Genomic DNA, 17,537 nt, shown 5'->3' on the forward strand with positions numbered 1-17,537 from the left:
CAGCACAGCTTTGTGTTGTGGGGGTGAAACCCGTGCAGACAGTGACCCAGGGCCGGGATCGAAGCCGGGTCCTCAATGCCGTGAGCAGCAGTGCTAACCACTGCGCCACCCAGAATTTTCCAGCCTTGTTGCTGCTGCTGTCATCCAGATTTGTGCCCATCTTTTACTTCAAATGAGCTGCAGTTCAACATTGTGAAGACCATAGGAATCACCTTCTACAACATCTCAAAACCTAGGTCACCAATCCTATCCCCATTCTTGCTCCTCCAAAGTCATTCACCATCCGGACTTGGAAATATATAGCCGTTCCTTCACGGTCGCTGGGTCAAAATCCTGGAACTACCTCCCTTACAGCACTGTGGGTGTACCTACACCACATGGACTGCAGGGGTTCATGGCGGCAGCTCACCACCAGCTGCCAGGTAGCAGTGGTTAGCAGTTACTTCACAGCTCCAGGGTCCCAGGTTCGATGCCCGGCTTGGGTCACTGTCTGTGCGGAGTCTACACGTTCTCCCAGTGTTTGCGTGGGTTTCCTCCGGGTGCTCCGGTTTCCTCCCACAGTCCAAAAATGTGCAGGTTAAGTAGATTGGTTATGCCAATTGCTCTTAAGTGTCCAAAAAGTTTAGGTGGGGTGCTCTTTCCAAGGGCTGGTGCAGACCCGATGGGCCGAATGGCCTCCTTCTGCACTGTAAATTCTAAGATTCTCAAGGACAATTAGGGATGGGCAACAAATGCTGGCCTAACCAGCGAAGGCCACATCCCGCCAAAAATGAATTTTATAAAACTTCCGGACATGAATCTGGACAGTCTGGAGTTTTAAAAATGAAATTGTTCTCCATTATTGGTTAGTCACAATAGCCTTTGTAAAATAAATTCACGTAATGTTTGCCATGCTCCCACTGGAGACAAGTCACTGCATAAAATGGTCTATAAATCAACATAGAATTTCTAAAAACACAAAGAGAAATTTAACACTTGTGCACCAAAACTGCTCTTCACAAAACATATTAAGGATTATTTTATTCAGACAAAATGCTGGGAAATTTACTCTGTACAAGTGTCAGGTCATCTCAAAACATGGGCTCATTGCAGACACTATCGACAAAACAAAGAATTGTTTTACTCAGCACTTGCACCCCTCATTTTTAATGAAGGAAGGAAGCAGGCACAGCAGGACGCTGGAGTCAGACAGCATGCTAAATGGTTCAAAATAAAGAGGTAGAAAAAGGAGACGAGCAATAAATCAACTGAAAGAGTCACTGGTATAATCTATAGATTTGTACACTTTTCCTTGAAGCAAGAGGACTCAAAATCATTCAGAAAGCCACTTTTTTTGTTTTTTCACAGCCATTGTTGATAAAAATAAATTTAAAACTAACTGATTACAATATTATGGATTAGTTAACACAATCCTATTGAGTTTTAAGATTAAGAATCTGACAAAATAAAAAATAAACTACAAGTATGGAGATTTATAGAAATATTCTGTGAAAAAATTTGCCACAAACTTGTGAACCGTAGATTAATCATCAGATCTGAACATGGAGACAAAAGTCCTCAGTATAAAATGGTCAGATTTGGAAACATTGGCAGGGATTCGCTGGCCATTGGGATTCTCTGTTCCCGCCAGGAGCACACCCCTGCCCACAGATTTTCATGTGGCGTGGGGAGGCTTCAATGGGAAATCCCACTAACAAGCGATGGGAGTAGTGAATCCCAGCGCCAGCGAACGGCATGCCACTGAGAAACATCTGGCTGGGGGACCGGAGAATCCCGCCCAGTATAATCCCTTATGAAGCTCAAAAATTATCTAAACATTAAAGCTAAGATTATATTCTGAAAATTATGTGAAATAAGGAAAACTAACCTTTAAATTCCCTTCTCCAGAAAGGAAGTCAGAATAGCCAGCATCAGTAGCAAGTAAGCCTATGAATTGCATTGTAGGCCGATGGTGGACAAATGCCTGAACAGCTTTATCTGTAATGTGCTTCCTGCCCGAAATATCCAGGGATCGGAGATTAGGTAATATGCTTGGTAGTTCTAGTAAACGAAGTGCAATGTCGGAGGTAAATTGCTTATCATCAGAGATGTCTAGGTGTTGAAGGAGCACCAGTTCCTTAATAATTTCCAAAATTTGTGTAGTTGTCATCTTCAGGCATTTAAGGTGGTGCATGGTCAAGCATTTTAGCTTGTCCTTGCAGGTCACAAGTGGTGTGATGTCAGTGACAGAAGTATTTGAAATATCTAAACTTTCTAACCTTGGAAGAGAGGCAACATCCCTAAGATCATCATTGTAGAAGAGAACGTTGGTAACACTTAAAACACGCAAGCCAGTTAGCTGGCTGAAACATCGCTCGTAAGGGTCTTCCAGAGACAGTGTTAATGAATTCAACATCAGACACTGCAGGTACTGTTGATTCCATTTGTTTGTGACGAGTGCATTTACAATGTCAGTAATCGTAATGTCTGCATTTACACCAGAAGCATCCAGATCAATAAGCTTGTGGTGGCAGAATGCTTTCCTGAATGCGACTGCTGACAGTTTAGCATTTCGAATACAAGCACGTTTCAAGCGCAGCAGATTGTTCATGCGGAAAATACCCACTGTCTTTTCGTTGAGCACACCTGTTGTAAGAATGGGAAAAAAAGAGGGGCAGTTGTTAGTGAACTGAAAAGTTGGTGAATTTTTTTTTCTCGCTAAGTTAAGGGATGTGAGGTGCATAAGGGGAACATTTATGGAACCCAATATTCCTTTTTGCACAGTAGCGCTCACTGAACATTGCTGGAAAATCTCTGTCCCCAACATTTGAGTATCTGTTTGCTATACAGTTGCAACATTTTCCATGAGAAAGATGGACAGTGTAAATGCCAACTAGATGTAGTTTACTGCTGCAGACACACTTTCCCAAGAGATATATTGAGGGTGTCCAATTTCACTCAAGTACTGTATTTCATAGCTTTCAACACAAAGGAGCTGCCTGACCTGCTGAGCGTTTCCAGCATCTTCATGGATAAAGTTCTTTTACATCTTTCACACATACCTTATGGGCTGGGGGGGAGGAACTCCATGCAAGTTTTCTTCTACTACGTTGACCATTTCTCACTGACATTACCATTTCTCAGTAGTGCTTTTATTAATTCTCTGTCGTGAGAAGTACAGCTATGTATATTATTAGTTAAAACATGGCAGAAATAACCAATGAAAGATTTGTAAACAAAACTTGCAAGTGCAGATGAACTTTTATAAAGCAGCGCTGCATTTTTCTGAATAAGATTACCATTCAGGGGCTGGTTTAGCACAGTGGGCTAAATAGCTGGCTTGTAAAGCAGACCAAGGCTAGCAGCGCGGGTTCAGTACCCGTACCAGTCTCCCCGAACAGTCTCCAGAATGTGGCGACTAGGGGCTTTTCACAGCAACTTCATTTGAAGCCTGCTTATGACAATAAGCGATTTTCATTTCATTTTTCATTTCTCACAGTATCTAGCCCCATACAATCAATTTGCAAATCACAGCCATGTGTTATTATAGATTGTCCAGATTTAGTGCTTGGAGTCAGCACCAACATGAACCAAGATTACCTCAGCACTGGTCTCCTGCTGAGACTTGATGCTGTAATCAATGTTAGGCAGCTGAATCTATATTAGAGTAACAGAGTAGAACGTCACCTTTTGTACTAATTTTGAAGATTCCAAGTACATTGCTCGAGAAGAAATTTAAGTCTTGTGTGCCCTCCCTAGTTAGATGGGATTGGAAGATATAGATATCTGTGGACAAGTGCTGAACGGGAGGAATACACAGATTGGTTCATGGTTGATTCAGACATGCTGCTATCCTGAACTGCCACCAAGCTCATGCCCAAATTTCACTTTCCTCTAAACCAGCCCTAAAATTATTTTTACTTCATCTCAACAGTACCTAACCTCCCTCATACCATCAACTGTTCTTTGGCAGAGGTGTCACAGAAGTAAAAGTAAAGTATTTAACCAATGGCATGACAGGTATGCACATATTTACATCATTCAAAATCCAATAAGTCAAGCAACTAGAAAAGCAAATAATCATTGCAACTAATATCAATGCAGAAATGTGTCGCTTATGTGGAACCTTATCCAATGCCTTTTAGAGTGGTAGGCATTCCAATATCTGCATCTTGCACAGCTCCTCACCAATGCCTTAAGAACATAAGAGATAACAGTAAGAGAAGACCCTTTTGACCCTCAAGCCTGTTCCGAAATTCAATATCATGGCTGACCTTCTGCCTCAATTCCACGATAGAGAGTGACCGGAGATCTATCTTTGGCAGCCTTAAACACGGTCAACAACAGAGCATCCATAACTCTCTGGGGTCGAGAATTTCAAAAATTCTGAATGAAGAAATCTTTCCAATTCTAGTCCTAAATGATTGACCCTTATTCAGAGGCTGCTCCCCCATGTTTTAGATTCTCTAACCAAGGGAACAACCTCAGTTTCTGCCTTGTCCAGCTCCTTCAGAATCTTTCAATAAGATCACCTCTCATTCTTCTTAAACACCCCCGCCACCACCACCACAAGAACCAATCTACCTAGTGAACTTTTGTTGTACCATCTCTAAGGTGGGTACATCCTTCCTTAAATATAGAGACCAGAACTGTGCAAAACACACCAGCTGTGAACTCAATGAAGCCCTGTACAATTGCAGCAAAACTTCCTTATTTCTTATACTATTTGCAATGAAGACATACATGCCATTCTTCTTAATTGCTTTCTATACCTGCATGCTAACTTTCTGGAGTTCCTTGTACGAAAATAGCCAAGACTCTCTGAACATCAACAGTCAAAAAATATTTTGCTTTTCTATTCTTACTATCAAAGTGAATAACCTCCTTAAATTATACTCCATCTGCTATCTTTTTGTTCACTCATTTAACCCATCCATATCGCTTTGCAGCCTCCTTATGCCTTCTTCACAGCTTACATCCCAAATAGCTTTGTCTAAGTCATTAATACAGATTGTAAATAATGGAGGCCTAGGCACACAAGTCTGTACGGAGTTTGCATGTTCTCCGGTGTACGCGTGAGCTTCCTCCGTGTTCCGGTTTCCTCCCACAAGTTCCGAAAGACTTGCTTGCTAAGCGAATTGGACATTCTGAATTCCCCCTCAGTGTACCAGAACAGGCGCCAGAGTGTGGCGACTAGGGGATTTTCTTAGTAACTTCATTGCAGTGTTAATGTAAGCCTACTTGTGACACTAATAAAGATTATTATTACTTGCAGCACTTCACTAGTTACAGCCTGCCAAAGTGAAAATGCCCTGTCTATCCTTTCTTTTTGCTACCTGACTTGATAGCCAATCCTCCATTGATATTACTCCCAACTCCATGAGCTCTTATCTTGCTCATTAACCTTTTGTGCAGCATATTATCGAATGCCTTTGGAAATCTCAAGATCTATTGGCATCACTTTATTTACCCTATTATTCATATCCTCAAAATCCTTTTGTAAAACCACAGACTCTGACTCAAAGTTTAATTGTGCTGTTAAGACTGCTTTCATAATAGATCCCAACAACTGGTTAACTGGCGTGTAGTTCCCAGCTTTCTCTCCCTCCTTTCTTGAACATCAGCACTTGAGGATGGGTCCATTTTAGACATTCATGCTAAATATTCCTTTAACCTGGTTTAGTTGGAAAAGCGACCGTGCTTTATCCCCTCACTACACTCCTGACCCCAGCAAAATTCATCCCTTCACTTTCACAATGTTGATCATCACCCAGTTTACTATTCTAAACTTTTAGAGTCCCTTATTTTTGATGAAGCCACCAGAAGAAGTACAAGATCATTGTGTTTTAACTTTTAATTTTGTTACTTCTCCTTTATGAAAAACACAAACAATAAAGAGTATTAATAGGATTAAGAAAATTATGAACTAAAATTAAAAGCAATGGATAAAGTCCACATCTAGAAGCGGTTTAATATATTGACCATTAAAACTAGGCTCTCACCTGAGCTCCAGCTGCTGTGCTTACAAAAGGAAAGATAAAAATTACTTATTCCTGATGAAACATTTCTCAAGTGACAGTGGCATCAATTATTACTGAATCCTAAAAGGATCACCAACTATTTATTTTCAGAGCTCTGTAACTCCCCCATTCCAGGGTACCCACAGATCATCTCAGGGGGTAATACAACTCATTCCAGGGCACCCCCAAGTTTGAAAAAGAGTTTATCCTGTTGATATTACACACAAACCATTCATAGCAATAAACTGGAGTGGTGAAAAAATTAAATGTTGTTTTTTGATTACCTGGATATGGCTATGAAACACCTATCTATGGCTGAGAATTTTTGATTTCCATACGTAGAGATAAGTAAACAGAGTCTTACCATTCAGGGACATTTTCTGCAGTAGGCGATCTGCCAGTTCTTGTGGAAACACCACAGTTTCCTTGAGACAGAATGAGCCATCGGTCCTTTCCCAACAAAATTGATTCAAGTTCAGCCTCAAGAAATCTAAGCATATATCGGTTAATGAAAGGGGAGAGAAATCTTCCTGTTGGCAGTAAAGAAAGAAAGATGAACATCGAACAAATATCTCTAAACACGAGTGAATATCAGGATTTTTGAAAAAACTTTCGACTTGAAACTTTAAATTTACAAATATGTAAATCAGTACAGTAATCTGTAAATCTTGCAGCACATAATTTAGGACTGTGAACTCAGACCCCATTCCTTCACTTCAAAAAGGTGAAAAGTAACATTCCTAAATCACTACATAGTGCTAATAATCCAATATAACTCTCATTTCATATGGCTATAGCGTCCTTTCATTGAATTGCTGCCTTATAATTACCCCTTTGGATGATCCACATTCCTCTAGGTTATAGCAACGTAATCTTTACCAGTGTTAAACAGTAAAAACACGAAAGAATCTTCGAGGAATCGGCTGCAGGTTTTTCATCTATATTACTGCACTCACTACCCTGTAGTCATGAAAACATTTTTAAAGAAAATGATGGTCCTCCCCAGATTTCAGTGCCTCCCATCTTCATCCCTAAGGCCCAAGGCCTTTTTCAAGCGGGTGAACAAGATTACTTCGGGCTTTGTGTGGGAGTGAAGAAAGTGTTGCTGGAGCACAGTCCCGGGGGGGGGGGGGGGGGGGGGGGGGTTGGTGCTGCCGAACTTCTGCAATTACTACTGGGCGGCTAATATCGCCATGATTCGGAAGTGGGTAGTGGGGGAAGGGTCAGCATGAGAGCGGATCTGGGGGCAATGGAGGAGATATAAGAGAGAGTGGAGGGAGCATCGATTTGGACCCTGATTATAATAACCACAGGTTTGTACCGGGTAGGCTAGATGGCGGGTTCCAGAGTTGCCAGAAGGCAGAAATTGGAAGGATGGGGGATCTATTTATAGACGGGAGCTTTCCCAGCTTGAAAGCTTTGGAGGATAAATTTAAATTGCCAGCAGGGAATGGTTTTAGGTATTTGCAGGTGCGAGACTTCCTGAGAAAACAGGTGCCGGCCTTTCCGCTGCTGCCACCACGGGGGATACAGGATAGAGTAGTTTCCAGTACCTGGGTGGGAGAGGGAAAGGTATTGGATATTTACCAGGAGCTTTCGGAGGCAGAGGAAACTCCAGTGGAGGAGCTTAAGGGCAAGTGGGAGGACGAGCTAGGAGGAGAGAAAGAGGCGGGGCTATGGGTAGATGCCCTAAGCAGGGTTAATACCTCCTCATCATGCGCCAGGCTTAGCCGGATACAATTTAAGGTAGTCCACCGGGCACACATGACAGCGGCTAGGAGGAGTAAGTTCTTTGGGGTTGAGGATAGGTGTGCAAGGTGCGTGGGAAGCCCAGCAAACCATGTCCACGTGTTTTGGGCATGCCTGAAGCTTAGAGGGTTTTGGCAGGATTTTGCTAAGGCAATGTCCACGGTACTAAAAACACAGGTGGTGCCGCGTCCGGTGGTAGCGATCTTTGGAGTGTCGGATGATCCGGGAGTTCAGGGGGTGAAAGAGGCCGACTTCTTGGCCGTTGCCTCCCTGGTAGCCCGGAGACGGATCCTGTTAATGTGAAGGGACTCAAAGCCCCCGAGTGTAGAGACCTGGATGACTGACACGGCTGGGTTTCTCAGTCTCGAGAAAATAAAGTTGGCCTTAAGAGGGTTAATGTTAGGGTTCTCCCAGAGGTGGCAGCTGTTCGCCGACTTTCTCGGGGAAAATTTGTTGATTTTCTCGGGGGGGGGGGGGGGGTTGTGTGTGGAGAAATGTTTATTTTACCATGTTGATGTCATTGTTTATGTTATTGTTATAAAAATGTTCAAATACCTTAATAAAATATTATTATATTAAAAAAACATTTTTAAAGGAAACAGAGCAGACAAGCAATTGGTTGTCACACAATCAGGACTCCATATATAAAAGCGACAGCAATTCGGAGTCAATATTGTCAACTTTTCAAAATCACCATTCATCCATTAGTCATGCTTTTAACAAAAAAACCTTCTCCACACATGCCATGTACATTGCTTTCAGTAGAAAATATCCAGCAGATACTGATATAAAACAAGAAATGCCAATCCAGCTTATTGAAAATGAAGTAATAATTGCAATTTTCCAAAATCTTAGAATTACCAATTTTATTAAAAATTTCTATAAATTCTAAATGATAAAGCTATTTGTACTAAATAATTACAGAGTACAGAATATAGTATTTACTTGACGCAACAGTGTAGTAATAAAGATTTAGCTTGAACAATGCATTTTATTCTGATGTGAATTGGATTACAAGAAGCTTACCACCATCCTTACCGTTCTTTCTGCAAATGGAGCGCGATCAAATGGACTCACCGTGCCCGATTCGGTGACGCCACGAGGCTGCTAAATCTCACAAGAGGCCTCTCGTGAGGTTTGCAATGCTCGGAACACCTCACAGGATGTCGCGATCTGGGATCTTGCCCTCGCTGGACCAGATCCTGATTTACACATTTGGCTCACTTAAATATGTTAGCGCCAATTCTCGCGAAGCCCAGGAACGAATGGACGCCCACGCCCAGATGACCGCGCCATGGTATCATTTAGCACTGGTCCACACAGATGTGGGTCGGGCATAATGACACCGGGGGCGCGGAAGTCCCCGGGTGATCAGGCTCTGGGCAGGATGGTACCCTGGCACTCCTGCCCAGACAGCACTACCAGAGTGCCAGGCTGGCAATGCCAGGACCACGGGGTGCCCTGCCCTTGAGGTGGGGTGGTGGCTCAAGGACCCCTTAAGAGGTAAATTGGGGGGGGGGGGGGGGGGGGAAAGAGATCCAGAAGCTGCAATGGGGAGTCTGGTGGGGGGGGGGGGGGGGTCAAGAGATTGGGGTGGCATTTAAAAATGGCGCCCTGATCTCTTCCTGTAGCTAGTCAATGCAGGGAATGGGGAAGTGCGGCCTCAGCAGGGTGTTCGTCACCGAGGCCCAAACAAAGTCCCGGTTAATAGTGGGGCCATTCTCAAGTACAATAAATCTCTTTCCTTTTTAAAAAAGATCTCTCAGGCCCCGAGGAGTCATGAATAGTACTGAACATTGTACAAATATCAGTGAACATCCTCACTTCTGACATTATGATGGAGTGAAGGTTATCAATGAAGCCACTGAAAATGGTTGGACATAGGGTACTACTATGAGAACTCTTGCAATGATGTCCTGGAACTGATATAATTAACCTCTAACTACCACAACCATGTTCCTTTGTGTTGGGTATAGGTATGGCTAAAACCAGTGAAGTGTTCCACCCCCACCCGCCGCACTGATTCCTAGGACTCCAGATTTGCAAGGTATTCTTGATTCCCCCACTCTCAAATGCTGCCTTGATGTCAAGGGCACTCACTCTCACTTCAACTTCTGAGCTTAGTTCTTTTATCCATGTTTAGATCATGGCTGTAATGAAGTCTGGAGCCGAGTTGCCCAAGCAAAACACAAACTGAGTATTAGAAGGCTATTGCTATGTGAAGTTCTACTTGGTAGCACCATCAGTGACTCCTTCCATCACTTTGGTGATGATCAAGAGTAGACTGATGGGGCGATACTTGGCTGTATTGGATTTCTCCTGACATTTGTAGACAGGACAACCTGGGCAATTTTCCACTTTTGTCAAGTAGATGTCAGTGTTGTAGCTGTATTGGAACAACTTGGCAAGGGGTGCAGCTAATTCTGGGTCATGTCTTCAGTTTTACTGCTGGAATGTTGTCAGGGTCCATTGCCTTTGCCGTATCCAGTGGCTTCAGCCGTTTCTTGATTTCACATGAGGTGAACTGATTTGGCTGAGGACTGGTATGCTGGGAATCTCAGGAAGAGGTCAAGATGGATCATCCACTCCCACTTCTGGCTGAAAATAGTTGCAAATGTTTGAGCCTCATCAAAGGATGTTGAGATTCTGGTTGAATACAATTCTGCTGCTGATAGTCCACAGTGCCTCATGGATACCCAGTTTTAAGTTGCTAGATCTGTTCAAAATCTATCCTATTTAGCACGGTAGTAATGATGGAACATATCCTCAATGTGAAGATGGGATTTGTCTCCGTAAAAACTGTACAGTGGTCACTCCTACCAATATTGCCATGGCCAGATGCATCAGCGGCTGGCAGGTTGGTGAGGATGAGGTCAAGTATGTTTTCTCTCTTGTTGGTTCCCGCACCATCTTCCACAGGCCCAGTCTAGCAGCTCCCAGTTCACTTACCCCTTCCCACCCTGCCCCATCTGTTCCCTTCTAATCCATGTACACGTCAAACCTCTCCTTAAATGCACATAGATTTACATACAATTTGCAGACAGAGACAGTCCATTTCTGCAACAGGAGATGAGACTGCACTTGATGACAGAGTTGCCATATCACTATCACAGCGGTGGAACAGTGGCCGAACGTGAATGAAAAAAAAAAAGAAATTGAATTTTCACAGGAATGACGGAGGTTATGCGACTTGATAGAAGTTTACAAAATATGAGTGGCCTGGACAGAGTGGATAATTAGAAGCTTTTTCCTAGGGTGGAAAAGCCAACTACTAGGGGACATAGGTTTAAAGGTGCAAGGCGGAAAGTTTAGGCACAAGCTGATGTGCGAGAAAGTGACTTACACAGAGGGTGGAGAATGCCTGGAACTTGCTGCCGGGGGAGATGATAGAAGCAAGTACGATAACGACGTTTAAGAGGCATCTTGACAAATACATGAATAGGATGGAAATAAAGTGATACGGACCCCGGAAGTGCAGAAGATTTTAATTTAGACAGGCATCATGATCGGCGCAGGCTGGGAGGGACGAAGGGCCTGTTCCTGTGATATACTGTTCTTTGTTGTTTAACGTAATCTTAGAAAAATAAAGAACACTTGCCTTTCACATACACAGATTGTAGTGAGAGAATAGATTAGTTGATGTAAAGTCCAGTTTTAAAACAATAAATTCCCAATTAAGGGCCAATGTAGCGTGGCCAATCCACCTACCCTGCACATCCTTGGATTGTGGGGGTGAGACCCACGCAGGGGGGGGGGGGGGGGTGCAGGGCCGGGATCGAACCCGAGTCCTCAGCACCATGAGGCAGCAGTGCTAACCACTGCACCACCGTGCCATCCCTATTAAAAGTGCTGTGATTTAAAGAGGTATACCTCTGTATTTAAAGAGGTATGTAGTTCTAAGTTTGGTGACTGGGTTGGCTTCAGGCTGAATTCGGCAACGCTTCTGGGAAAGCGTGAGGCAGTTTAAATTTGTAGATAGATGATTTATCCATTGTTGGGGATAGCAGCTACAATATTGATTTTTTTTATTTTTAAAGTCTGGCTATAGCACAGACTCAAAGAACAAGAGATGGGGGTTTGAAACTTGCAAGTTGGATAGAAAGCAAGAGAGAACATGCTCACAGTCTTGCTCCTTCAGCTCTCAGTTCTTTATCCTCAACAGCTGAAACAAAAAAGCAGTTGCTATTTGGCTTGTCATATGACCCTCTCTATCCAACTGCCTTCTGATCCACAAATGGCTATAGAACATACTGTGCAGAAGGAGGCCATTCGGCCCATCGAGTCAGCACTGACCCACTTAAGCCCTCACTTCCACCCTATCCCATTAACCCAATCACCCCTCCTAACCTTTTTTTTTGGTCACTAAGGGTAATTTATCATGGCCAATCCACCTAATCTGCATGTCTTTGGGCTATGGGAGGAAACCGGAGCACCTGGAGGAAACCCACGCAGACATGGGGAAAACGTGCAGACTCCGCACAGACAGTGACACAGCGGGGAATCGAACCTGGGACCCTGGCGCTGTGAAGCCACAGTGCTATCCACTTGTGCTACCGTGCCGCCCATAATGGGCACTGTATTCCAGTTGTAACTAGATTAGATCATTGCTGGGAATTCCTTTCAGCCATTGTCCAGGTAATTATCATTAATGGTTCGTCTCCAACCAATTGAATACCCATGGCGATTGTCTGGATACTTTGCAATTTGAGTAGGAGAGGTAGCCCCCATTCATACTCTTTAAATGTAATTGTTCCTGGTGAGGTTTTGTAGATTGAAGTGATTCCTTTCAAAGTAAAATGAACAGTGATGTAGATATGCAGCCATCTTTGATTGTGATCTCAGGTCATTGGAAAATAGCTTTAGTCTTTAAAAAAAAAAATTACGAATGGTTTCCAGCCAGTAAGTGCAAAAACATTTTTTGATATAAAGCATGGTTTCACAACAACTCCTAGACAATATTCAGGCTTGGCCTGATAAGTGGCAAGTGATATTCACATCACACAAGTGCAATGAAATGATAATCTCCAACAAGAGAGAATCTAACTACTGTACCTCCCTTTGACATTTGATGATATTGCCATTGCGAAAATGCACGGATAAAGAATTGGTTAACTCATATGAAGCAGCGAATAGGGATAAATGGGGTGTTTTTCAGGTTGGCAAGCTGCAACCCATTGAGTGCCACAGAGATCAGTGCTGAGTCCTCAACTATCTATATCAATGACTTGGCTGAAAGAGCCCAAACGTATGTTAGCTATATTTGCCAATGACACAAAGATAAGTAAGTAATAAGATAAAGTTGTCAAAAGGAGGTAGAGAGACAGCAAAGAGGTATGGACAGGTTAAGTGAGTGACCAAGTATAATGTGGGTAAATGTGAACGCCCATTCTGATGTCTTGGTACATGAATCACAAAGTTAGCACGCAGATACAAAAAGATGTTGGCGCTTATTGCAAGGGGATGGAATATAAAAATAGGGAGGATTTCCTGCAGTTGTACAGAACTTTGATGAGACAACATCTGGAATACTGTGTATAGGTTTGGTCTCATTTGAAAAACATATAATTGCTTTAGAAGGAGAAGGTACACAACTAATTCCTGGGATGAAGGGCTTATCTTATGAAGAAAGGTTGAACTGGTTGGGCCCATACCCATTGGGGTTTGGAAGAATGAGAGGTGATCTTAATGAAACAAGATCTCAAGATCGGAGGAGATACCGGAAAAACTTGGTGACATTGTCTTAAAAGAAGAGGACCCGGGTTTGATCCCAGCCCTGGGTTACTCTCCTTTGCAGAGTCTCACCCCCACAGCCCACAGATGTGCAGGGTAGGTGGATTGGCCATGCTAAATTGCCCCTTAATTAGGAAAAAAAAAAATAACTAGATACTTTAAATGAAAAAAAAAAAAGAGACCTTATTAAACTAGGATGAGGATAATTTTTTCCCCTTCGGGATGGCCCTGTGTGGAACTCTCTTCCCAAGAAGGGAGCGGAGGCTGTGTCTTTAAATTTATTCAAGGCGGAGTTAGATAGATTTTGCCAAGCAAGGGAATCAAGGGTGCAGACAGGGAAGTGGAGTGGAGACCACAACCAGATCAACCATTACCTTAATGAATGGTGGAACAGGCTCAAGGGGCCAAATAGCCTACGCTTGCTCCTAATTCCCACAAATACTGTAGCTAGAAGAACAGATCATAGGCAAGTAACTCACCTCCTAATTCTCCAAAGCCCACCCAGCATCTACAAGGCACAGTGAACTCTACACTGGGAAGAACAAATGCAGATTGGGTGATGACTTGGCAGAACATCTCCATTCAGTCTGAAATCATCACCCCAAGATTCTGGTGGCTTTCACTTTTAATTCTCCATCTGGCCTGCATGCTGACATCTTTGTCCCTGGCCTATTTTACCAAAGCCCAACACTAGCTCAAAAAACAGCATCTCATATGTTGAATAGCCTTCCAGTCTCAAATAATGAGTTCAACAATTTCAGACCATAATTGCTCTGAAAAGTGTTATACTAATCAAAAGCTCAATATAAACTGGAGAACAGCCAATGTTGTTCCTCTGTGTAAGAAGGGTAGCAAGGATAATCCAGGGAACTACAGACCGGTGAGCTTTACCCAGTGGTAGGGAATTTACTGGAGAGAATTCTTCGACACAGGATCTACTCCCATTTGGAAGCAAATGGACGTATTAGTGAGAGGCAGCATGGTTTTGTGAAGGGGAGGTCGTGTCTCACTAACTTGATAGAGTTTTTCGAGGAGGTCACAAAGAAGATTGATGCAGGTAGGGCAGTGGATGTTGTCTACATGGACTTCAGTAAGGCCTTTGACAAGGTCCCTCATGGTAGACTAGTACAAAAGGTGAAGTCACACGGGATCAGGGGTGAGATGGCAAGGTGGATACAGAACTGGCTAGGTCATAGAAGGCAGAGTAGCAATGGAAGGATGCTTTTCTAATTGGAGGGCTATGACCAGTGGTGTTCCGCAGGGATCAGTGCTGGGACCTTTGCTGTTTGTAGTGTATATATATATATATATATATATATATATATATATAAAATGATTTGGCGGAAAATGTAACTGGTCTGATTAGTAAGTTTGCAGACGACACAAAGGTTGGTGGAATTGCGGATAGCGATGAGGACAGTCAGAGGATACAGCAGGATTTAGATTGTTTGGAGACTTGGGCGGAGAGATGGCAGATGGAGTTTAATCAGGACAAATGTGAGGTAATACATTTTGGAAGGTCTAATGCAGGTAGGGAATATACAGTGAATGGTAGAACCCTCAAGAGTATTGAAAGTCAGAGAGATCTAGGAGTACATGTCCACAGGTCACTGAAAGGGGCAACACAGGTGGAGAAGGTAGCCAAGAAGGCATACGGCATGCTTGCCTTCATTGGCCGGGGCATTGAGTATAAGAATTGGCAAGTCATGTTGCAGCTGTATAGAACCTTAGTTAGGCCACACTTGGAGTACAGTGTTCAATTCTGGTCACCACACTACCAGAAGGATGTGGAGGTTTTAGAGAGGGTGCAGAAGAGATTTACCAGAATGTTGCCTCGTATGGAGGGCATTAGCTATGAGAAGCGGTTGAATAAACTCGGGTTTGTTCTCACTGGAACGACGGAGGTTAAGGGGTGACCAGATAGAGGTCTACAAAATTATGAGGGGCATAGACAGAGTGGATTGTCAGAGGCTTTTCCCCAGGGTAGAGGGGTCAATTACTAGGGGGCATAGGTTTAAGGTGAGAGGGGCAAGGTTTAGAGTAGATGTACGAGGCAAGTTTTTTTTTTTTTTTTTTTTTTTTTTTTACACAGAGGGTAGTGGGTGCCTGGAACTCGCTACCGGAGGAGGTGGTGGAAGCAGGGACGAAAGTCACATTTAAGGGGCATCTTGACAAATACATGAATAGGATGGGAATAGAGGGATACGGACCCAGGAAGTGTAGAAGATTGTAGCATGGTCGGCACGGGCTTGGAGGGCCGAAGGGCCTGTTCCTGTGCTGTACATTTCTTTATTCTTTGTATAAAAGACACTTAAAAAGTAAAAAAAAATTACAAAAATGTTTTTAAAAGTGCTTTAAAGTATTCAGATTTTTTTTTTTTTAAATCAGTCTGCTTACCACCTACCTTCAAAACATCTACCACTAGTAGTACTTCAGCCTCCCTCCCCAGCAGGATCATAGAATTTATCATAGAATTTACAGTGCAGGAGGCCATTCGGCCCATCGAGTCTGCATTAGCTCTTGGAAAGAGCACCCTAACCAAGGTCAACACCTCCACCCTATCCCCATAACCCCACCCAACCCAACACTAAGGGCAATTTTGGACACTAAGGGCAATTTATCATGGCCAATCCACCTAACCTGCACATCTTTGGACTGTGGGAGGAAACCAGAGCACCCGGAGGAAACCCACGCACACACGGGGAGGATGTGCAGACTCCGCACAGACAGTGAGCCAAGCCGGAATCGAACCTGGGACCCTGGAGCTGTGAAGCAATTGTGCTATCCACAATGCTACCCATATAGGACATATTAGAAATAAAAGCAGGCCACAAGGTCAGCAGCTGCAGTTTCACATCCTTCTGCATCTTTTTACAATTTGAACCAAATATGCATTTCAGACGATCATAATCATTAATGGTCTGTTGCTATCCATCCTTTGCCTTTCACACTGCTATGAATGGGTAATGAATGGCATATTTACAGATTCCGCTGTAATACCGAATGGTTTGGGCTTCACATCGATGTTACATTACTAGTGTGAAAGCAGTTGAAAACGTAGCAATATTTAGTCAAAATATAAAATTTTACACCGTTGTGTGAAACGGCAGTACAGATTCAATGGGCCGAAGGACCTTTTCTACACTGTATTTTTCTGTGATTCTGTGCTAAGGAAATTAATAGCCACTTCCAATTGTACAATACTGGAATAAGCTCAATCACGGAGAATACAACAGCATCAATCTTTAATTTACAATCGTTTACTCCAATCCAAAAAAAGTTGTAAATCGTCTCAGTATTACACAGTACGCGTGCTCACTGCGATTCATTTTCGTATTTGAACGAGCAAAGCAAAAACTGGAGATGCCAATTAGGAGATACACAACACATACACGCAATTATTGTGGCGCACATCGTAAAATGGTTCTAATCTTGGACCAATGAAGGTTTAAATATTAAGTCGGCAAGGGAACTGTCCTCAATGGTTTTTTTTTGTTGCAGAATTAATACCTTTCCTGACAAAAAAATATTCGAATCGCTTAAAATTGTGGCCCAACCGTTTCAGTACATCAGTTATAATAAAGCCGGAGAGAAGCCGGTCTGTCGAGCTGGCTAAGTCAGGTTGTGGGATTCCGCCGGGGGCCTCGAGGCTTCGCGAGCGGCAGCAACGTTCAACATTCGGAAAACCCGTTAAAATTTAAACACAACATTCCTACCATGGCGACAGGCGACGGCCGCGAGGCTAGCACAGCTTCCGAGGGACTAAAAACATGACTGGGGGAAAACCAACCGCACGACAAAGATCTATTCACACGAGATCGTCCAGCAGACCAATTGCCAAAGGAATTTATTATTCCTTAGAAACCGTCTCCCTCCAAGCAATATAGATTTTATGTTTATCGTGCTTATTTATCGCCTATGTAAATAACTCAGAAAAACCCTGTCACCACCCGGAAATACTTCTCGGCGAGGGGGAGTGCCAGCAGAGGGACATTTAACCCCACCCATGCCTTCTTTCGAAGCCCATTGGTTGTAGCCCGGGCCGCCACCGCCCCCATT

The 17,537-nt window shown here is 43.3% G+C and overlaps 1 protein-coding gene across 2 annotated transcripts in view; it reads right to left on the reverse strand.

Moving 5' to 3' along the window:
• Window positions 1-17,537, reverse strand: part of zyg11 (zyg-11 family member, cell cycle regulator) — an 83,175-nt gene that overhangs the window by 42,802 nt on the left and 22,836 nt on the right. The window contains exons 1-3 of one of the 2 annotated variants that reach the window (XM_072510872.1): window positions 17,195-17,451; window positions 6,364-6,529; window positions 1,868-2,625 (exon numbers count right to left, since the gene is read on the reverse strand). In XM_072510872.1, the coding sequence (XP_072366973.1) occupies window positions 1,868-2,625; window positions 6,364-6,529; window positions 17,195-17,197 (927 nt within the window). In that variant the 5' untranslated portion in view covers window positions 17,198-17,451. Of the gene's footprint in view, window positions 1-1,867; window positions 2,626-6,363; window positions 6,530-17,194; window positions 17,452-17,537 lie in introns of those variants that run through there. The other variant, XM_072510871.1, reaches the window with a different exon arrangement.

Source organism: Scyliorhinus torazame, chromosome 7, assembly GCF_047496885.1.
Source record: "Scyliorhinus torazame isolate Kashiwa2021f chromosome 7, sScyTor2.1, whole genome shotgun sequence".
Classification (NCBI taxonomy): domain Eukaryota; kingdom Metazoa; phylum Chordata; class Chondrichthyes; order Carcharhiniformes; family Scyliorhinidae; genus Scyliorhinus; species Scyliorhinus torazame.